Raw genomic sequence first — 24,224 nt, forward strand, 5'->3', positions numbered from 1 at the left:
CTTCAAACCCTTTTATATGTACATCCATCATGTCCTTTTGAGCTTCATGATCATCACAACAGAATTAAATCCTAGTAATGACCCTTTAAAATTTTTCCATTTTTGAAGATTTTGAGTTTTGTCTTAGATGTTTACTTAAAAATATACATATAGATTTTACATACATGGCAAACTCCTAAAATAATAACCTTCATTTATATGAGATTATTGATTCTGCTTAATTTCAATTTTAAAAATTTGATCGTTTACTATCATGACTAATTTGGCCTCATCTTTATATGACTTAAGATTTTGAATATCTTTGTAAGGAAAAATAGTTGTAGACAGCAAACAGTTCAAAGGAAAATATATCTTTCTAATGTTCAAACACACATAGATATTTAGTGAGAGGTCAAGTCACAATATACATGATATATATATATATGGCATGTGTTCACAAAATTTTCTGAAAGAATTTGGACATGTACAATATAAGTATGCCTTTCTGTTGTAACTAAGAACATGCTTTTTTATGATGTATGGTTACAATGTCAACGACGTATACCTAAAATATCCTGTTCTTCATATCAGAAACCTTGAAAGAGTAAGAATTCTGTATGTATCAATTCATAAAAATTAATCTATCGATAGCCATAACATTTGAAACCATAACATTTCAAATGTTAAAATCTCTTACATAGTAAACACAAATTTAAAATAGTGTGTCACATCTTGCTTTACTTTGACCTACACTAATCAGCAGATACATTTACTAAGAATAGGAGATCTTAACTGTCCCAATCTTCATTAGAGAATTGATATTTTATTGCAGAATGTGTGTGTAGCAGAAGAACCGCGGATTCTATGTGTCATCCGTGACATGATAGATCCGAATACAGCGGGAAGTAAAAAGACCGTTAATCTACCAGCATCAACATCTATTGGAGATGTGATAGATGAGATATCCAAATTAACAAGATATATTGCCAGCAGTATTAACATAAAATACAACAAACAAGTGGCAGCAGAAATGGAAGAGGTAAAATACATGTTAATACGCAACACATACATGTACAAACATCAGGTCACATGATATTTGTTTTTTCACAAAAAGAAAAATTCAGATCTCAAAATTCTAAGTACTGCAATCACAGTAATATTTCACAATTTTTTTCAATCATTGTGATTTGCAGTTCTGGTAATAAAAATGATTTTAAATTGAAAACAGCCGTATATATATAGTAAAATTATTTTGAATGAGTTTATTGATAAGTCAACTATCTCTTTTTGCTGACAAGTACAACATAAGTTTATATAATATTTATGTGTAAACTCAGCTGACTGGCCAAAAAACTGAAAATGTTAAATACAAAGTATAATACATGTTAACATACTAATAAACTCTATTTAGAAAATTACTTTATTGCTTATAATTTTGATAAAATACTCTGAAAAAAATGCCCAGAGCAAATATTTTATGAGCACTTTAAAACAGAACTATTTCTCACTCTGAAGTGACATATGCTTGAAGTTGTGATGTCATGTAACAAGTTTATATTTGTATAATCAATTTGGTTACCATAACTCTACCCTTTAACATGTTTAAAATAAAACATATATAAAAATTCTTCATAATTTCAACTGCCAAAAGTATAACAATTATACACCAAAATAGAAATCTATTACGTTTTCCTATAAATATAGTTCAGTGTTCTTTGAGCAAAGGTCATATATCATTATTATCACTATGAAGTCAATGAAATTAACACCTTGACATATATCTGTTTGACACTACAGATTAATTTTCTTTAAATTGGAATTTTGTAGTTGATTACAAATATATGACATTGGAGAAAATGTATTCTATAAATGATCAGAAATTATCATATTTCTTCTAGATATCCTTGTATACTTGTGCAAATCAGAAGTTATCAGATATCTGTATGCTTGGAACAAGACGACATGAATTCACAGTGGTGGAGAAAGAGGACACACTGCCACAAAAATTGTCTGATATTCCAGTAAGTCATTGTCTTGGGGTCAAATGTTGAATATAAGATCTGGTCAAATAAAAAAAAAGAAGATGTGATATGATTGCCAATGAGGCAAATCTACACAAGAGACCAAATGACACAGATCTTCACCTGACAAGACTTGGGTGATTTTGTATAAATTTCCTATTCAGATCAATGAATAGATTTAGAGTGCTATACAGACAGTTTTATAAATTCTATTACAGTTATTTTCTATTTATTATATATATACTTAGTAGTAAATACCGATAAATTGTATGTATAATACAATCAATGGCAAGCGTGCTGTATCAGCCACCCGTGATGATAACGATATCAGCACGGTTGCAAAAGCTTTATCACACCTTTAATCTGTATGACGTCACATCATCGATTGCAGTCACTGTTGCAAAGGCTTTATCAAAACCCTAATCTGTATGTCGTCATGTCAAACCTATAATCTGTAAGACGTCATTTCAAACCTCCTTATCTGTATGACGTCATGTCACATAAAAAACATCTACTTGAGGTATATGTATATAATAAAGTGTATATGATAAGGCTTTTTCAATATCACACACTCACAGGCCATTCATTAGGAGGTGGTACCCGGTACTTTTACCCTCCTATGCTATTGACAAGTACCGCCTAAATGTAGAAATTTTTATATAAGATATTCATGGAATAAATTGAAAAGTACCACCTAGAAAAGTGGAAAGTACCAGTCAACATGAAAGATAATGAAACCCCTGACACTGTATCAACCCTCAACCAATATAATCCCTTGAGCAGCAGAGCTCTTGGGAATATATTGGTGTCTCGGGGTGATACGGATGCGATATTGAAAACGCCATATGATATTCTCTATGTATCACACTGTTATGGTTATGTTTCTATTAACTTATATATGGGTAATCAGTTTCTTAGTACTTGTACCAGTTATTGTCAAGGTTGACAATTTGTAGAAGTAGATGCACCATGAAAAAGACTACCAAAAATGCATACTTATTGTGTATAAAAAGTGAATTTCTCTTTTTTTCAGCCCGCTCCAGATCCACCAAGTTATGATAGTGTTGCATCAACATCTTCATCCTATATATCTGGTTCTACACCTGCCAACGAAACAGTTTCCACATATCCTGACTCAGGCTATACATATGCCTCCATTATGTTGAAATCTGACACAGGTAAACATGTACATACTAGAAACAGTTATTCTGACAATGGCATTATCTTGGGACCACTGACGCTGTTTCAGTGGATTTGTGGATGCATGTAATCTAGAGTGTGAAAATTTTGTAGCTCAAGGCAATGCCAAGTTGAAAAGAAGTTAAGATAAATAAAAAAAAAATTGCGGTCTATTAACCAAGCATGAACTTGTATTTGTTTAGTAATATGCTTGTGATCATGAGGATTATTTTGAAGTATGTAAACAAATATTTTGTTTGTCTAAAGAAATTTTGTTCAGCGTTAGATTGCACATGTTATAAGTGTTTATTTCTTTTGTTATATTTCAGGATATGTTGGACTGGTCAATCAAGCAATGACATGTTACCTCAATAGTTTGATTCAGACATTGTACATGACACCAGAATTCAGAAATGCTTTATATAGGTAAGATAGAGATCAACGATAGTCCCATTTTCATTTTCTCACTTTTTTACAAGCTTTGTATTACTTGTATATCATTAAGGCCGTAAAAGTCTTGGTATGTGTGATAACAAATTTAGAAATGTTTTTTTTATATTTCATTGGCACTATGGTAATTTTGCCATGAACAAAAAAGATTAATATTACTGCGTACTCATTTTCATAATCAAGAAGTATATTGCATTATTTTGGAAAATAATGAAACTATATTAAAATGTTCTTATAATACTTATTCAATGATATTAACTTTTATATTAGAATTACAAATGCATTTCAAAACACTGCTGATTAGTAGAACATATGGTGAGTAACTTCCATCAATGTGAAATAGCCTTTTCAAATTAGTAAGATAGGTTACAAAACATATAATATATAGAAATAAGAAGATGTGGTATGAGTGCCAACAAGATAACTCTCCATTCAAGTCACAAAGTTTGAAAAATTATAACAATTAAAGGTCAAAGTACGACCTTCAACACAGAGTCTTGGCTCACATCAAACAGCAAGCTATTAAGGCACCCAAAATAAATAGTGTAAAACAATTCAAACAAGAAAACCAAGGGTCTAACTTATATAAAAGAAGAGAGAAAAGAAACACTTATGAACAAACGACAACCAATGAACAAACATACCGGTAAGCTCCCATTGAGATCACAAGCATATAAATCAAATATTGATGTAATTATAGATGGGAGTTTGATGGATCAGAAGATGAGGCTTTCAAAAGTATTCCATACCAACTACAGAAACTTTTCCTACAGCTACAGGTAATATTATCTCAGAATTGATGAATTTCGAAAGCTTTCAATATGATGATACTGTACATGAAAAAACGTAGGAAACTTTAGAACAGATATGTATCCTGTTCAGAAGAGGTATTTTGTAGAAAATTCTAGCCTAGACGAGGTAAATTTAGTCTGGAAACTAATTTATTCCTCTTGAACATGAAATATCAGTTAAAAAAAATTCATAACAATAAATAGCTAAGAAAAATATTGAAAACCCATTTTTCCTTAGCAGAGTAAAAAAAAGTAGTTAATAATGCACAAATTAATCAAGCCTCTCAGTCAAGGGTTAAAAAGGCATATATGTTTTGGCAAATAACATGACGAGAGGTTAGATTAGGCATATCCTTTATGCTGAAATATCACTAGTGTCTCTTGTATTAAATTGATTGATTGATTGTTGGTTGCTTAACGTCCAGTGGCAAATATTTCATGCATATTCAGGACGAGAACAAGTTAACAATAAATACAATAGGTAGGTTTTGTCATAATAGAGGCCGTTTGGGATGATAGTCGGGGAAATTTAGACTGCCACTGAAACATAAGGGTATATTGGATAGGGACAGAAATTTTGCCTTGCAACAGGTCACCTACGGACCCCTCAAAGAGTTGATGCAAGGGTTTCTTAACGTGCAAAGAGCGTGGCACTCCCTTTACACGAGGATAAATAAAGTCATATTTTTCAAGCTGAAATGCAACACACAAAAATAATTCTAAATGTCATATTTTTGCACCTTTTATCATGATGAAAATTTCTGAATTTACAGTAATAAATTAAGCAAGGCAAGAGTAAATGAAGAATAACTGTAATAAATATGTATATATGTATTGTTATAGACAAGTAAAAAGAGAGCAGTGGAGACCACAGAGCTTACGAGAAGTTTTGGTTGGGATAGTAGTGAAGGTAGGCATTAAGTTCATATTTGTACATGTTTATTTAATATTTTTGTAACTTTTTTTTTTTACCATAACCCTTTTGCCGATGAGTCCCGGTTTACCGGGATTCACCCTTCAGACAGCTGACGATGAGTGCCGTTTTACCGGGATCGGAATACCTCTTTTATATTTCCCGCTCAAAACAGTGCAAACACGAGTTATCTTTCTTTGTTTGAATACACAGATGAAAGTGTAAACATGGCGCTTCCATTTGTTGAAAACCGTGTCAAAATCAGAGGAAATTTACGGAATTTACGAGAATTTGAAATGAGGGAACATTTTTTTTGAAAGAATATGGAAGAATTGAAGCCAAACTAGTATACTTTTTTTATATCAAATGTTGTATTATGTACAAAACACTTGGACTAAACATCGTTCAGTGTAAGGAATTTGTACAGCCTCATTAAATTTTTCATAATTTTGCCGTTTTGGGTTAAAAAATTACGATTTTGGGTCAAAGAGCAGAACTTTGATAATTTTAACTAGATAATGCCGAAAATTTGAAAATTTGAATATTTTATGAAGAAAAAATTATCAAAACATGAACAAAACTGTGAACATGTTGTTAGTGAATGAAATAAAGACACAAATAACTACAGACAAGTTTTTATTGACATTTATTATGAAAATCTCCCACTTGAGTAATAGTAGCTAGGGAAGCCATCGTCTCAGGGTAGCTTCTGTCTGGGCAGCTATCGGTGAAAGGGTTAAGAAAACATAGAATAGATCCTTCTCCATTCATTCCATTAATTTAGTGAGTTGTCCTCAAATTTGCTATTAGATAAGTCTATATAAATATAATGTGGTATGACTGCCAATGAGACAACTTTCCATCCAAGTCAAAATGTTTAAAATGATAACAATTATAGGTCAAAGTGTTGACTTCAACACGGAGCCCTGGTTAACATCCAACAGCAAGCTACAATGGCTAGGGTAAAACAATTCAAACAGGGAAAACAAGGGTCTAATCTATTTAAAAAAGGAGAAACCAAATAACCCTTATGAACCACCCCAGTGAATGACAACAACTGAACAACAGGCTATTCAACTTTAAAATTCCATATAAATTTGAAAATAAGGAGAATAAAAAAAAAAAGGGGAAAAAAGTATTATTTTTATGTCCGTTTAACTTTTTGATGTCGTTCAAGCCCCAAAATTTTTGACCATTTATGATATGGCATAATTACCATTGAGAAATCTTTCCACCAAAGTTGAAGTGGATGTTAGCAATTGTAGGTGACCATATGTTTAAAAGCTCTCTTCCCTGCAGGTAAAACAATGTTTGATAGACATAACATTTATTCACTTCAGTGTGGCAGCAACATGATGTCCAAGAACTATGCCGGGTGATGTTTGATGCCCTTGAATCGAAATGGAGGAATACAGACCAGGCTAATCTAATTAATCATCTGTATCAGGGCAAAATGAAGGACTATGTCAAGTGCTTAGAGGTAAACAAAAAGTACACAAATATGTTTGCAAGCAAACTAGGATCAGTTTCTACCTTATGTTAATGCTACTAGTTTTGCCCATTTTTATAATTTGGACTTTAATTGAATGTTTTTGATTTAATGTACTGTTTACATGAAGGATATTTTTATGTTTGCAAGTTAACTCTGAAAAAAAAAGATTAACTTGAGCCATCAAGGTGTTTATATTGTTTTATAAAACTCTTTAGAACACAGGCTATCTAGAAATTATCTGTGAAAAAAATATTGGCACTAAAAAAACAAAGGCATACACAATGACTTAATTAGTTTTAAAGAGCAAAGCTATCCATAGTGCATGGAAATAAAAAATATCCTATCAGAATCTTTAGATGTTAGACACCTGAATTTTAAACCAACTGTTAAAGATTCTGATGTTTGAATATTTATCTTGACAGTGTAATAATGAAAGTGCTAGAGTGGATGCGTATTTAGACATACCATTGGTTATTCGTCCATTTGGATCACAGACTGCTTACGGTTCTGTGGTAAGTATTAATGCATATTTAGACATACCATTGGTAATTCGTCCATTTTGATCACAGACTGCTTACGGTTCTGTGGTAAGTATTTCTGTGTATTTAGACATACCATTGGTAATTCATCCATTTTGATCACAGACTGCTTATGGTTCTGTGGTAAGTATTTCTGTGTATTTAGACATACCATTGGTTATTCATCCAATTGGATCACAGACTGCTTACGGTTCTGTGGTATTTCTGTGTATTTAGACATACTATTGGTAATTCATCCATTTTGATCACAGACTGCTTATGGTTCTGTGGTAAGTATTTCTGTGTATTTAGACATACTATTGGTTATTCATCCAAATGGATCACAGACTGCTTATGGTAACTATGGTAAGTTTTTCTGCATATTAAAATGTACAAAATGTATTATTAGTAATTTTTACATTCAGCTAAAAAAATATGTGTATTTAAAAGTACCATTGGTATATTAGTCAAATTAATATGTTGATAAGTTGAAAAAATTACACTTCATGGTTCAAGTTTAAATGAATTTTAGGAAATATATGAAATTTTGAATGTGACACAAACCCAAAAACAAAAAGGTTGACTACAATTCTGGTTATACAGCAAAAACTATCATATTATTTTTACCATTTGATGTTTATACATGTATTAAAGTCATATAAAACGAGTGATGGGTAAAAAATATTGTTAATCCAATTCTTGTACCAATGCAGATATCTATCATAAACTTAATCTTTTGTGTACGATTTTATCTTTTTTTACGCTTCTATTTCTTATAATCGTTGAATTTGTTGAATTTGTAGAGAGAAGCAATAGATGCATTTGTACAACCTGAAATACTGAATGACACAAATCAGTACTTTTGTGAGAAATGTAACAAGAAATGTGATGCCCATAAGGTACTTGTATGTTAATTAACACTTCAGGTGTAATACCACTATATCACAGTACTGATAGGGGTAAATCAATGGTTGTATTACACCTTCAGTGTAAAAGATACATAAAATCTTTTATAATAGTTAAATCAAACACTTATTTAGTAAATTTTACAAAACTGCATTTTAGACTTGCTTTTTAATTGTAACACATACATATATAAGGATCATTATGAACGTATTGTGATTTGTGACAGATAGATTTGAGAAAGAGAAATTTACTGCCTAGAACTTTGAAGTTTTTTCACACCATCAGTGCCATCAAAATTAGTTATTCATTAGTAATTACTGAGAATCCCTATTTACAGGAGATACACTGTAAGGCCAGCAAAAATAGACAAATCTGTCTTGCTTGAATTTTAAAAGCATGCTTGAACAAAAAAATTAAAAAATTTAATTAGAGATGTATGTTGACTATGACGATGTGTTATGCAGGTATTTCCGATGTATGTATTTTTTCAAACATCCAACATTTTGATTGTTATTTTTTTGTTTTTGCAGGGATTTAAATTTGAGACGTTCCCCTACCTCCTAACATTGCAGCTGAAAAGATTTGATTTTGACTACAATACAATGCATAGGATAAAATTAAATGAAAGGTACACAATTTCTTATTGTATCAGTAAAACCACAGTTGAGACATAAACTTAAGGTAGATTTATGGTATACCGCCATCTTGGATTGTACAATCACAGTAAAAAATTGGTCTAGTTATTTGCCTAAATCTGCAAATTTGGAGACAGATTTGCAATGTTATGGTTAGACCGTTTAATAATATAAAGAAAACTTGGTGATTTATTGTATAAATCAAAATATTTAAACAAATATCAATTTTTTTGCTTTAAGAATAATTTTTTTCAAATGAGCCATTTAAGGAAAGATAACTCTTTTAGTAAAAAAAAAATACTGAACTAATAGGGAAATATTTTATTTTAACTTGTAGCAAGAAAACAAATTGGTGACACCATTTTTCTTTTTATTTTCTGAAAACATATTACAAAACCTATCTTTTCAAAATTTATTTCAAAATTCTATTTTCGTAGATTTTTTTTTATGCACACAAATGTGTTTTTCCATGAACAATCTTACCTAATTTAGGCAATTTTCAATGACTCATAGTTTGAAAAATAACATGGTGACCCATACTTTTTATTAGATTTTTGAAAAGAGCATAGTAAAATCTTCATTTTGTCTAAGTATAGGAAAATTCTGTCTAAAAAAATATATACTATATATGATCTACCTAATAACTGCACGCTGAAGTCATAAAAGACATCTAGAGGTAAACTTCTGTCTAAATGATATACAAGGATCCATGTCAAATCTGAAATCAAACCCTCATTGGTGTAAGAAGTGTTGTCACTCCAGAGGAATCTTTTTGTCACACTTTCCAATGTACTGCTGAATGGAATGACTTCATATTTGATCTCCAAATTCATAGCAATGAGTAGTAATTTATGAGTGCTTATTGAATCTGTATAGACGACTACATTCTGTTTTCAAGTACTTTGAACAATGAGTGGAGGTTTGCTGAGTACTACAATAAGTGATTGTCTAGTCAAGTTGTGAAAGAATTCATCAAAAACTACCAACAATCTAAATATAGAATTAAATTTCATATAATCCAAAAATCGATTCAAATTAGAATTTCAAATCATCACCTACCATGTAAATTTTGATTACACTTAAAAATTTGTTCACTTAACAGTTTGTTTGTTTTCCTACATGCAGTGTTCTCCCCAGAAATTTTGGATAACATCACATTTTGCGTAAAAAAAATAACTATTTTTAAGGTCTTTCCTTTTTCTATAAGGAAAGACCTTACTGTATTTCTTCTGTTTATTATTATTATTATTATTATTATTATTATTCTTCCGCCAAACTTTGACAAATTTATCCGCGTTAACCGTAAGACGTGTTGCTTTCATATTCACACTTTGTATCTGTGTCATGAATACCTATCCGGAACTCACCCTGTGAGTCGAAATATTTTGTCGGTTCGGAGTAATCCCTCCGAAACCAAAAAACCTTGTTATCGTTCCAACACCGTAACCGTAATAGGTAGAAAAAAACCAAAGGGTGAAATTTGTTCAGGACCAGACCCCGGTTCTTCGTTACATTTGGATCGAAAAGATTCAACGACTCATTGGTAGGGTTATGCCCCTCTGAAAATTAACCGGTGTCGGTTGGCCACCAAAACTCAGAAACCGTAAGTCGTAGACACCTAGGATCTTCACCAATCATCATCAATTCATGTATCTTTGAAAAATACCTCAAGGTCAAATTTGTATGTTGACCTTGACCTTTGACCTAACACCTTGTTATGGGATAATCTCAGAAACCATTATACTTACAGAAGTTTTAAATAATGGAAAATGTTTGGGTCATTATGGCGCAACTTTGTTACATTTTGACCGAAGAGATTTGACCTTTCTGTAAGGGGCATAACCCCTGATTTAGGCTTCTGAAAAGACAAAATCAGCTTTTACTATGTAACCAAAGGTCCTAGACCCATGGGGTCTTCAGCAATGACATTGGGAACTAATGACCTTGACAAAGGTCAAAAGGTCAAAGGTCAAGGTCATGTCCCATATAGCGAATTATTTGTTTTTGACCTTATTTACAGGATTTTCAGTGTGTTTTAAAGCTTTTTAAGGTTGACCTTGACCTTTTCAATACATTCTACGTCTATTGGAACATGTATTTTACATTACAAAAGGAAAGACCTCTCAATTGTTCAAGAACAATTGACATTTTAATTTTTAATGTCGTTTGTCGCGTCGCGTTGATACTCTATTTCCTTTATATGTTTTAGTTTATATTGTTCAATTCATAACTGAGAATACAATTAAACTATAACCACAAAAACAGTTGTTTCAGTTTATGTTTTCTTTATTCATTTATTGTTACAGAATTATTTTTTTCCTCTTGTGCCAAATAAAAATAAATATGTGGTTTCAGTTACCCAACAGTAAGTCAAATGAATGAATGGTTCATTATAGATCAACCTGTTTATATACAAAACAAAATATCTAGTTCACAAAATTAACTATTTTTATATTATATCAAGTAAAGATAAAGTAGCAAAAGTAGCAAAAAAAATCAATTTAAAAACTTTTTTTATCATGTTTATGAAATTAATTGTTTCATGGCACTCAATAAATTAGTCCCAGTTGTTTCTTATCTTTACATCAAAATGTTATCTAACAAATAGTCTGTTAATGCGTAGTTTTCTCTCTTGGTATATTTTTTCTGTCTACTGTCCATCTGTTGTCATTATCATGAAAATGCGGATTTTTGTCATATCTGGTCCGGTTCCGATCCGCAGTTTACACAAAAATGTGCAATGGCGGCCGTAGAAAAATTTACGAAAATGAGTCTGAGAATAAACATTGTTTGACAAGAGATTGTGAATGAATAAGACGCTTTTAATGCATTAAATGGATTAAACATAGACTTAAGCCAATTATGATAACTTTTTAAAGAAGTATTAAACTTAGTTTAGCTCTAAACCAAAATTCTCGCTCTCGTATTACCGGAAGAGAAAGAAAGTAACTTTTGGAGAGATGCACAAATAAAGGACCTTTTTTAAAAAAAATTAAAATCGTTTCAATCTTTGAAATTTCGTATTACAAAACGTAGATTTTGAAATGTTTTGTGATTGCATTTTTCCATGTCGAAATTGGTGATTGCAGACACGTGGTATTAGTCATGTCACAAGTGTCAGCTTGGGATATTCGCATCCAAACAGTTATCACCCTGAGGGCAATTAACACCTAGCTATTTAATCTCTTAATTGCCTTTAGTGTCCGACTTAAAGGGATTACAATTAAAGGTGATATAATTTTTATGATCATAATCGATAATAGATGAAAGTTCCAAATTGAGGACAAGTAAAATAGCATCTTCAAAATAATTGTAGCGTCGCGGGAATAATTATAGCGTCGCGGCAATTATTATAGCATCACGGTGAAAAAATATAGCGTCGCGGTACCGCGACGCTAAAACGGCCTGGGTAGAACACTGTACATGAAAAGCATATAAAGTGTGAAATAATATAAATGTGTTTTCAATTTTCTTTTACAGAATGACATTTCCAGATGTATTAAACTTAAATCATTTAGTAGAATCGACCACAAATTCCACAGAATGTGCATCAGAGAAAGTGATACCTGATCCTGCAGAGGATAGTAGTGATGAAGGTAGGTAGACAACTCCATAGAATGTACATCAGAGAAAGTTATATCTGATCCTGCAGAGGATAGTAGTGATGAAGGTAGGCAGGCAGGTTATCAAGTGTCTTAAACCAAGTTTTCCTATAAAAATGGGAAATTCTTTGAATTTACATTAGTGGTAATGGTGAGAAAATGTTAATCTCTGATTGGATTAAAAATGGAAATGAATGAGTCAGGTGTATATCCTGAGGATACTTTAATTTCCAAATTACCAGAAAGAACAGAAGTCATTAATCATACAACACTAAAAAATCATATATGACCTTCTATCTACAGAAATCATAAGATAACTAAATCATGACCAAAAATACAAATAATCTGTGGACAAACCTTTTTTGTTTGTTTTTAAAAAAAATAGAAATGATAAAAAGAAGATCTTCAAAGTATGTTTTGAAGAGCTTATATTATGTATGTTTTACAGGTATAGATGAAGGTATTGAGGTAGAGAATTGTGTGTCAGGAGCTTCATCTGGAAGTGATTCCTCTAGTCTACTCAACGAAGCTGCTGCTAATTCTAGAAACGCACAGGAAATGAAGGTATGTTTAAGAAGGTTAAATCTGTTTGCCTCAATCAAATGTCATGAATATTATATACAATGCTGATTACTCAAAACACAAATCAAGTTTTAATTTTGGTGGCGTCACCTTTACCATTTTAAAGTTATGCCCCTTTACAAATGGAACATTCAGCTTTTTCGTTTCTGTTCTCTAACTTAAGTGTGCCCCAATCAAATGTTATTAAACATGTACACAATGTTTATTACGACAAAACTCAGATCAAGTTTGATTTTGGGTAGCATCCCTTATATCATGATTTCATCCTTGAGTTTTGTCCCTGTATAACATTATATTGCCCATTTATTTTGTTTTTGTATTGAAATATAGCTAATTTTTACTTGGTAAGGGTATAATTGTGATATGCATTGATGAGTTTTTAGACAATGGCTAGTTTCATTAGATTAAAATCAGTAAAACATCTTGATCAGTTGGATATTGTAGTTCATTTCAGTGTTATTAGTTCTACTTTTTTTCTATCCACAGGGTCCATATATGTACGAGTTGTTTTCCATAATGATACATTCAGGAAGTGCTGCTGGCGGCCATTATTACGCATACATTAAGTAAGATTAACTAAAAATTTTATTTATAAGTTTACTGTGTTTTAAACCAGTCCGAAAGCTTATAACAAAATCCTGAACTTGTACATCATCTAAAGATGGGGACTGAAAATAGTTTAAAAACGAGTTTAAAGTGAAAAAAAGGTTGATACAATTGTTATGCATCACTGAAAAGAAATAAATTGGTCAATGTACAAAAGTTTGTGTTTTTCACTAAGAGAAATTCCTACAGGAATAAAAAAATAACAGATATGCAGATATCTTTAATACATCTGTTTCATAAATTTTATCACCTTCATTGAATAATTTTTTAGTATTAAAGTGAAAAGTACAAACATGTTTATTATATTATATTATGTGTAAATCGATTCTGCCTTTTTATTCTATTAATTGTAGTCAATATAAGATTGTTTTAATTTTGATAACTGTCTTATTTTTAGGTGTTTCATAGATGGACAGTGGTACAGCTTCAATGACCAACATGTCTCAAAAGTAAGATTATGTCTTGTAAACATTATATAAATGACACATAGCTGAGAGGGTGATAGAGCAGATTGTTACCCCGAGAAAACATTGTCAACTGCGGCGAAGCCAAGGTTGACAATGCTTTTTCAAGGGATACCAATCTGCTCTATCACCCTCTCAGCTATGTGATATTTAATTTATTATACTGAATGTCCTATCATTATTGTCTTTTACAGATTAATATTTTATTCAAAAGTATTTCACATACATAACAACGTTACAGGTAGTAAAAAAAAACCAACAAAATTAAGCAAGATGGTTTTTTTTTTAATTTTGACAGTTAAATAATAAAATCTGATGAGTCAAAATGTCAAACTTAAGCATTGTATTCAATTACTTGATGTAAATTCAATTCATTGTCCTTTAAATTGTTGATTTTTGATTGGTCTAGACGAGAGGGTAACATTTAAAAAAAAAGTCACCCTCTCAGCTATGTGATAGAGTAAATTCACACCCTCGTATTAGCCAATCAAAATATGGCATTTCAACATGAAGTATAATAAAACTGATTATACATGATCACAATTATCCAGTATTTTATTCTTTTGTGGTGGTCGAAAAAAAGCCTTGTTGTTTCTCTTTTTGTGAATAATCATAGTATTTTACGTTTTACTGAAAAGAACCATAACACATTTAAAGAGAATGCAGTTTCTTTGGTTGTAAACCATAATGAACACATTGCAATATTTACAGCAGTTTAACAATGCTTATTTAAACAAATTAATTCAAGGAGTCAATGTTATATTTTACTTTGAACAAAAGGTATTGAACGCAGAGTTTCTCCAATACAACTTGATATAACTAACAGAAATCAACCTACTTAAACTTAGTTGTATTGATTTCAACACCAAATAATATTTATTTTCGTCCTGAATATGCATGAAATATTTGCCACTGGACGTTAAGCAACCAACAATCAATCGAACAATATTATAAAAATATTTATAATATTTATTTATAATATTTTGAATACTTATAAATAATATTTTGAATACTTATTAATGAAATTTTAATAGATTGAATTGACCTGTTGCAGGAAAATAAAATCATACACATTTAATGAATGCAGATATCATTTAGCTTATTTTAAGGATGTTATCTAAATTTGATATTTTCCTACAGATTACATATGAAGAAATAACAAAAACCTATGGAGGATCAACTGGTTCCCGAGGTTACTACTCAGCTACATATACAAGGTAACGATAAATGCTGTTAAATATTATTTGCATATATTTTTGAGGTTGTTTAACAATGGACACAAATACCAGATTAATTGTTGTGATCTTAGTAAATGTTGCACACAAAATGCAAATTTTCATTGTAAAATTAATACTGAAATGTAAATTTTTATAGTCAAAGTTTCCTTTATAGTGCTAGTTTTAATTGTGATACATTGTGATAATGGCCATTTAAGGTGGTACCTAACACTACAGGGAGATAACTCTGTAAAGTCAGCTAAACGTTTTAATTACGTTGCATTGTAAAGGGAATATTAAAGCTTCACAGTAATCAAAATTGGTGTTTGTCTAACTGCTATATAACCAGTGTAATATTTCTGATAAAATGGTTGGTTCAAAATTTTTGAAATTTTGAAATTTTTGTTAAAGGGTCAAAGTAGATACTTTATCAAATTTTTATGAATATAAATACATTGTGAGACTTTATTATTATATTTATATTAGAAATACTAATGAAAATTGATAGCACTTTAGGTTTCTCTTGAGAAACATCATACAAGATAAATGTATATAGTACATGCATAAAATTGAGAACGGAAATGGGGAATGTGTCAAAGAGACAACGACCCGACCAAAAAGCATTGTATATTTGATAAAGTATATATAAATATTTGCAGAAGCAAATTTTTGTTGTTCCCTGATTCATAGATTATTTTTTTTCTATTTTTTCTGCAGTTCAACAAATGCTTACATGTTAATGTACAGACAAATCGATAAACAAAGAAATGCAGGTAAATATTCATTTTTTGTAATACTGAGTTTTTATTGTCGAGCCTGCAACTTTTGTTGCAGAAAGCTCGACATAGGGATAGTGATCCGGTGGCGGCGGCTATGGCGGCGTTAGCTCACATCTTAAAAGCTTTATATTTTAGAAGGTGGAAGACCTGGATGCTTCATACTTTGTATATAGATGCCTCATGTTACGAAGTTTCCGTCAGTCATATGTCCAATGTCCTTGACCTCATTTTCATGGTTCAGTGACCACTTGAAAAAAAAGTTCAGATTTTTTGTAATGTTGAATTCTCTCTTATTATAATTAATAGGATAACTATATTTGACATGTGCGTACCTTGCAAGGTCCTCATGTCTGTCAGACAGTTTTCACTTGACCTCGACCTCATTTCATGGATCAGTGAACAAGGTTAAGTTTTGGTGGTCAAGTCCATATCTTAGATACTATAAGCAATAGGGCTAGTATATTCGGTGTATGGAAGGACTCTAAGGTGTACATGTCCAACTGGCAGGTGTCATCTGACCTTGACCTCATTTTCATGGTTCAGTGGTTATAGTTAAATTTTTGTGTTTTGGTCTCTTTTTCTCATACTATATGCAATAAGTCTACTATATTTGTTGTATGGAATGATTGTAAGGTGTACATGTCTAGCGGGCAGATGTCATGTGACCTTGACCTCATTTTCATGGTTCAGTGGTCAAAGTTAAGTTTTTGAGTTTGGTCTTTTTTTCTAATACTATATGCCATAGGTCAACTATATTTGGTGTATTGAAATATTTTTTGATCTTTATGTCAGTCGTGCAGGTTTTATTTGACTGTGACCTCATTTTCACGGTTCATTGCACAGTGTTAAGTTTTTGTGTTTTGGTCTATTTTTTTCTTAAACTATAAGTAATAGGTCAACTATATATGTTGTATAGAAGCATTGTTAACTGAACATGTCTGCCTGGCATGGTTCATCTGACCTTGACCTCATTTTCAAGGTTCATTGGTCTTTGTTTAGTTATCTTGGTTAATGTTAAGTTTATGTGACAGTTGTAATAAAGCTTAGCTTTATACTAAGGACTATCAACATAAAATCAATGATTAGTATAGAAGGCGAGACATTTCAGCGAGTGCACTCTTGTGTAAGTTTGTAATCATCTAGCCTAGGAATCTTACAGTTTAAAATTATTACATTTTCGATAAAGTCTGTTCTGGTACCATCTATTGATCCAAAGGTAAAATTAAATAGAGATATAGTATCAATATTGTAGCAGCTACATAGGGCTACATAGATTTTATGACTACTTATAATTAAATGTTTTTGCTAGGATCATGGAAACTTGTGTTCTATCAAGATTTTTTAATTTTTTTGATGTGCATTTTATTGTGGATGCTCATGTCATAATAGGCGAGTGACTTATTTCAAAAAGACGCTTAGTTAACGACTTTAATGCACCCACCTAACACACGGCTGTATTATATATCATTCGAAAGCTGTTAATCTGTACTTTCTGTTTTGCCCGGTCGTAAAAAAATCGTACGGTGCAATTTTTGATAAATCAAGGTCAAAGGTCATGAAAAAAAATTCAAATTTTTGCGATTACTAAATAAAACGCCATTTTCTAATTCTTGTACCATAAAATTTTCCAGAAGATCATATGAACTTTATGGAACATGAAACATAATTTCCAAATCAAACAAAAAATAAGAGATTCGATGCGCAAAATTTCCCGAAAATTGAAATTTATCACAAATCCTAAAAAAAATGAAAAATTATTCAAAAAGCAAAATATATCTTGGGGAATCGATATTTGAATGCTAAAAAAATAGATAAATGTATATGTTTTAGGTCAAGGAATATTTGTTTTGTAATTTTAAGATGCAATTATTAATTATTGTTCATGGAACAGCCTTCTATTGAAGTGTTTGCAGTTGCCCAAAAATCTGCCATCTGCAAATAGCGATCATTTTGTTAATCTATGTTAAAATAGCACATCGCTAATTGTGAATATCAGGGAGGAGAATGATTTTCCATAATAAAAGAAGGGGTATTCAAAGTAAGAAAAGAATATATGCGAGGTAATTGAGGTTAAAATATGTTTTTTACGAAGTCAAACTGTTTTACTTTTTGTAATCTTGTTTAAATGCAAACATTACTTTGCGACTAAATTGTAGGCAACATTGAAATAAGTAACCTTGTTTAGAAACACTTGGTTGTCTAAAGCGGGATGTAAACGAACTAAATAAAATGCGGCTGCTTCTTATTTAGTTTAAAATCGTGTTATAGTATTAAAGTCATATTAAATGTGTTATATATATAAAATGTAATTATTTGAATAAAATATGCTTTGAATATTTTCTACATAAGCTTTAAAAATACAAATGCATGTCATTGTGTATGTAAAACACTATAAGCAGTTGTGAAATAACAAAATGAAAAAGTAAAATACCCTTCCTGACCTCATAAGATCATTCTCTGTTTTAGGAGTGTTCGTTTTCATGGTATGCTGTGTTTTTTGGACTGTTGTTCATCTCTTGGACTTTAATCTTATTTTGTTCATGGTTTTAATTAACTTTATTTGATTCATGGTTTGAGATGTTGATTGTCCCTTTGGTATTATTTTACTTTAAACACATTAACTTGCAGTAATGAAAATCAGCCAAAAAATCACCTCAAAGTAAAGTGAAGAAGATTAACGCAATAAGACAAATATCCGCGAAAATAACTTAATTTGCTCACGATGATATATATATAGAACCAAATCGTTATCATGATACATTTAGCTACACTGATCTACAATTTTTAAACCTTTTACTACTTGAATAGTGACGAAATATATCAAAGGGACATCAAACTCATAATTAAAAACGAACTGACAAAGCCAGGCAAAAAACGAACAAGACAAGCAACAGTATACAAAACACAACATATCAAACTACAGATTGAGTAACACAAACCCCCAAAACATTTTTTGAGTGAACTCAGGGGCTCCCGAAGGGTAGGCAGATCATGTTCCACAAGTGACACCCGTCTTAGTTTAAACATATTTATTTATAGTGGATTGGGAAACAAGTTTTGCAACTTAAATTAATCGCTTTCCACTTTGCGGGTGCGATTGATGCCTTGTAGTAGCCTGCTCTTTTCGAAATCTACAAAGGTGTGTTTAACGTGCAAGAGATATGGCTCTCTCTTAACACGGGTCAGCCATTTATCGTCCCCTTCCGACGGACTGTCATCGTTTCCTCAAGACCATACTCACAAATGGTCTCAAGGAAGAGCCGAAAATTCAGTCCCTGAAATTTTCGTCACGGAACGGAAACGAACCAGGAACCTTTGTGTTAGTAGTCCGATGCACTAACCACTACACCACGACTCTCTTTTACCCGTCTTGTGGCTCATGTATTTCCTAACTCGGTGCCAAGCCTTATTCGGTTGGTGACATTCACGGCAGAAATGACGGCAATTTGGTTACGTCGATGGAACTTATCAGTCGTCATCTGGCGAAACAGATATCTCATAATTGCAACTGACTCGTAGTGGCGTCCATGAAATTTTCAAGGGGATGATTTCAACTTTGCATTTGAACTCTGGTTTAAACCATGTTTAAACCACCATTTTTCTTCAAATGTCCTGTACCAAATCAGGCATATGGCAGTTGGTATCGAATAATCTGTTTCTTTGTATGTTGGCGTTTGTTTTTGTAGCAGTTCTGTGTTTCTGTTATATCGTTGTGTTCCTCTTATAGTTGATGCGTTTTCCTAGTTTTTGCTTTGTGACCCGGATTTATTTCAGTTACTAGTAAATCGATTGATGACTATTTAATAGCGGTATACTATAGTTGCCTTTATTTCAGAGGAGTTGAGGCTCATATCGGTCTCTCCTTTAGTAGTATAGATATGCAGGCGTTGCTATAATGTTGTTACATAGAAATGAAAAGTTTATAATTTGGTAGTAAGGGGTGTTTTTATGGGTTGTTTTATGCTCATCTCTTTTGTCGTAAAACTTGTTCTCAACCAACCCTCATCATCGATTTCAAGATACGTGATAGAGTAAACTGTATCTTTTGAGTCTTTTATTTTTATTGAAAATACGAGTCCAACATTGTCACAAATTTTGCGATATTCAGTGAGATGACATCATCTATATAATGGAACGTGAAGTTTCAAGATAATGATAGCTTCTTTTCAGTCGTCATCAGAAACTCTTGCATGAAGTCATCCTCGTATGTAAAATGAACTAGTCGTTCAAGCTATTCAGGAAGTCTAGTTGTAACTAGAATCGTTGCGTATTAATGGATATTTTTTCTTCAAAATTATTCTTATTTGACGAATTAATGCATGTAAACAATGAACAACGCAATTTAAGCAATCAAGTAGTCAAGTTTTATAATGTGTTTACTAGTTTATGAAATTCTTTAAAATTTCAATTTTCATCAATTTATTTTCTATTTATTTTGGTCTAAATTTTCTATTCACATTAAATTAATAAAAGGTCTTTTCACTACATCAATATTTATAATGAAGCTACAAATCAAACAATTAGAAAAGTCGAAATATGTTTATTTCAGTCTGGTAGTTACAATGCAGATTGCAATCTCTTAGTTTCACCCCCTTTATTTCAAGCAATAAGATGATTCGCGCACATATTTTTTCTACTCTAATTTTTTCAGATTCTTAAGAATTTGTTTACTAAATCTTATATTGACCACATACAATGTTTAAATAGGAAGAAATGCTTAAAAGCTGTTTTTTCGCAGATGGCGGTATTTTGGGCAACTATATGAGTTGTTATGATTTGCTGTTTGATTAGAAGTAAGCATAATTTTAGGAAATTTTATGATGTCAAAAACTTCTTTGATAGTCATTACAGGGTTTTACTTAGTTTTAATTGATTAGCATTTGCACCAGAAAGAAAAATTTGGGTTTTCACACATTTTGTTAACTTTTACTCGAATTTCAGGAAACATGTGCTATCTGTCAAAAACACGCTTTAAATATTAAAAAATGCATTTGAATAATGACTGTTAATCTCTCTGCTAAAAGTTTAAATTGTTTGCATATGTGAATTTAGTATATAAAAGTCCCATTATGCAATCAGGCTGAAATCTTAGACAATATGCACTTATTCGTCCTTGGCCTTTGATCTTGATTTGACGGAAATTGCACCGTACGATTTTTTACGACCGGGCAAAACAGATAGTACAGATGTGTAGCTTTCAAATGATATATAATTTAGCCGTGTGTTAGGTAGGTGCATTAAAAATTTATTTTTATGGTTAAAGTCACTCGCCTATAATGAATATATTTTAATGAACTGATTTTGACTGATCGTGAACACTTTATTAACATTAAGGAAGGTTTGTTTTTGTTTAGTAATGCATAAACTAAAGTCCTTGACAACCATAGGTTAGTGTTAGTACAATACAGCTACTATGGACTACAATAACCACCATATATATGGTTAAAATAAACTCTAAAGCCAAATAAAAGTATATGTGTGGTTCCAGTACACCGACTGACCCTAGTTTAAACCTCCCCCAATCCCAGAACTTTTATTTCATTTCAGAAAAAACAATTTCGAACAATCACATTTTTAGGAATGTTTATTTAGATAACTAAATTCACAGACTTCTGTCATCTGAAGTTCCATCAGAAGTATCCACTATTGCTAAAATGCAACAAAATTAATAGAAACGTAAGATATCCTTTTATTTTACAACCAAACACATGGAAAATTGTGATTTTTTGTTTGATACATGTATAATAACAGAGTCCGACTTGGTAAACACACAATTTTTTTCTGGATTTTGACAATCCAAAATAAAAATAAAAATGAAATAAAATTGCCGACCTACCGACCCTGTTTTTTTAAGGATGTAACTGGAACCAGAAGTTTATTTTTATTTGGCCTTATTAGTTCCATTTGTGAAAACAAAATTCAGGTAAAAGGAGAGAATATTACAGACATTGGGATGGACTGCTGTCTATTAATGTTTACTTACAATGTTATGTATAAAGTGAGATTTTCTTGACAGATTTTACACAGCCTGATGGTTTCCCTGCTCATATCAAACAACATTTACAAAATATGAAAGATAAAGAGGAGAATGAAAAAAGACAACGAGAATTGGATAAGTCAATGTGCAAGGTATAATTATAGCTAACATCTCGAAACTAGTTAACATTGTATCTGAAATCTTGTCAAAGAATTGAAAAGCTAACTGTTCTAGTATGAATTTATGTATGTAGAAAGAAAGAAAAAGATGTAAAAAAAGTATGAGTGTCAATGAGACAACTCTCAATCCAAGTCACAATGTGTAAAAAGTAGAGCCTTGACTCCTACCAAACAGCAAGCTATAAAGGGGACAAAAATGGATGCTGTAAAACAATTCAAACAGGAAAACTACTAGTCTAATCTATATAAATAAAGAGAAATGAGAAAAAAAGGACAAGCACTGAACAACAGGTTCCTGAAAGTATGAATAAAATCCGGAAGTCTCCTACAGTCTTGTTCACCATAATTGTCAGCAGACTTTTCAGTGTTCTTCCATTACCAAAAAACAAATCTGTAATGTCTATGACAAAATTATAACGATCTTAATTTTGCCTATGCATCTATGGTGCATCTATTTAATATTTTCAGAAATCACTTGACTGTTAATTATACAGAATTTTTAAACTGTTCATTATTATTTTCCAGATTAAGCTTTTCTGTTATCACCCAGTGAAGAAAAGACAAATTGAACAGAAGCTAGAGATACACAAAGATAAAACGTTAATAGAAAGTACAGAAATAGCCTATAAAGTAAGGACAAGGAATGATAATGAAATTACACAATGATAAAGAATAGGGACCTTTTCGGGGATATTTGGAATTCAAAACATTTTTTTTGTGCACCTTTTTTTGAAAGAAATTACTTATGAAAGGCCTTTGGTGAGGGAGATTTTACCATTGGTAGGCCATAATTTCATGAAAATATTAATCTTACCATTCAGACGGATAATATTGACAAAAATACAAGGCTTATCCATGATAAATTAAAGATAAACCACTGAACACTGATACTATTTTAATTCAAAATTGGGGGGAAAATAATGACCAGAAATCGTGTATAATAGAACTTTTTAAACATTTTATGCGCATAAATTTTTATATAGAATATTTAAATGTGGAACATACAACAGAGAATAAATAGTAGTTTTTTTCAACATGAAATTTAAAATTGATCAATTACAAAAGAGGTTTGTATGATTAAACAATTTTTTTTATATATGAATTTGAAATTATTCCATGTTTTTTGTAAATGAAAAAATAAAACTGGAAGAGCATTTGTAAAAAAAAAATAATACTGCAATCTTAATGATGAACTGCTAAATCTACACGCCCGCAGCTCAATTTTTAATTTTTTAAGTTAGATTCTGTTGGCCTGTAGATATGATTTTTACAGGCCCGAGAGCAATTTTACTAGCCTGGGCTGCCACTCAGCGTGAAGCTTGATACTGCAATACAATCATTTGACAATACTCTTGAATAATTAATATCAGGTTTTTATCCCATTTATGAGGCAATAAGTAATAAATTCACACTTTATTTGCTTAAAATGTAAAATATTTAAGTTATTACAGGAAACATTAAACAATGGAGATGACTTAAAAGACATGTTGGTTATATGTATATGAGAAAGAAAAAAAACCAACTAAAAGTTTTAATAAGAAAAGTTCCTTGTAAACTTTATGCTTTTGTTTTCAATACAGTCCTTGAATCAATTTGGATATAAACACAACTGATTAATGATTACAATTACCCCAAGTCTGAAACAAACAAAAACAAAACAGTGTAAAATGATATTGTTTGTTTCAGATGTTTGATTTAGAAGACGTCCTACCTCTGGACTGTTGTCGGATCGTTAAGTACGATGAGTATCATGATTCTTTAGAATGTTCATATGAGGGTCAAGAGGAACACACCATGGGTCAGATTCTAGGAGGGGTCAAACAGGCGTATAACTTTGACTTGTTATTGGAAACTAAACATTCAGATCAAGAATTCCAGGAATACCGTCCAGGAGGTCAGTATATAGGACATTGGTTCCTTGTGAAAATTTAATA

General features: G+C 31.4%; 1 protein-coding gene across 1 annotated transcript in view; it reads left to right on the forward strand.

Moving 5' to 3' along the window:
• Positions 1-24,224, forward strand: part of LOC143049935 (ubiquitin carboxyl-terminal hydrolase 47-like) — a 44,195-nt gene that overhangs the window by 3,489 nt on the left and 16,482 nt on the right. The window contains exons 2-20 of the mRNA XM_076223713.1: positions 812-1,018; positions 1,878-2,000; positions 3,034-3,178; positions 3,509-3,605; positions 4,330-4,408; positions 5,264-5,330; positions 6,674-6,813; positions 7,248-7,337; positions 8,147-8,242; positions 8,780-8,877; positions 12,365-12,480; positions 12,935-13,050; positions 13,555-13,634; positions 14,072-14,123; positions 15,279-15,355; positions 16,073-16,128; positions 22,151-22,263; positions 22,816-22,920; positions 23,977-24,184. Coding sequence (XP_076079828.1) covers positions 812-1,018; positions 1,878-2,000; positions 3,034-3,178; positions 3,509-3,605; positions 4,330-4,408; positions 5,264-5,330; positions 6,674-6,813; positions 7,248-7,337; positions 8,147-8,242; positions 8,780-8,877; positions 12,365-12,480; positions 12,935-13,050; positions 13,555-13,634; positions 14,072-14,123; positions 15,279-15,355; positions 16,073-16,128; positions 22,151-22,263; positions 22,816-22,920; positions 23,977-24,184 — 2,065 coding nt within the window. The remainder of the gene's footprint in view (positions 1-811; positions 1,019-1,877; positions 2,001-3,033; positions 3,179-3,508; positions 3,606-4,329; positions 4,409-5,263; positions 5,331-6,673; positions 6,814-7,247; positions 7,338-8,146; positions 8,243-8,779; positions 8,878-12,364; positions 12,481-12,934; positions 13,051-13,554; positions 13,635-14,071; positions 14,124-15,278; positions 15,356-16,072; positions 16,129-22,150; positions 22,264-22,815; positions 22,921-23,976; positions 24,185-24,224) is intronic.

Source organism: Mytilus galloprovincialis, chromosome 10 (assembly GCF_965363235.1).
Source record: "Mytilus galloprovincialis chromosome 10, xbMytGall1.hap1.1, whole genome shotgun sequence".
Lineage (NCBI taxonomy): Eukaryota > Metazoa > Mollusca > Bivalvia > Mytilida > Mytilidae > Mytilus > Mytilus galloprovincialis.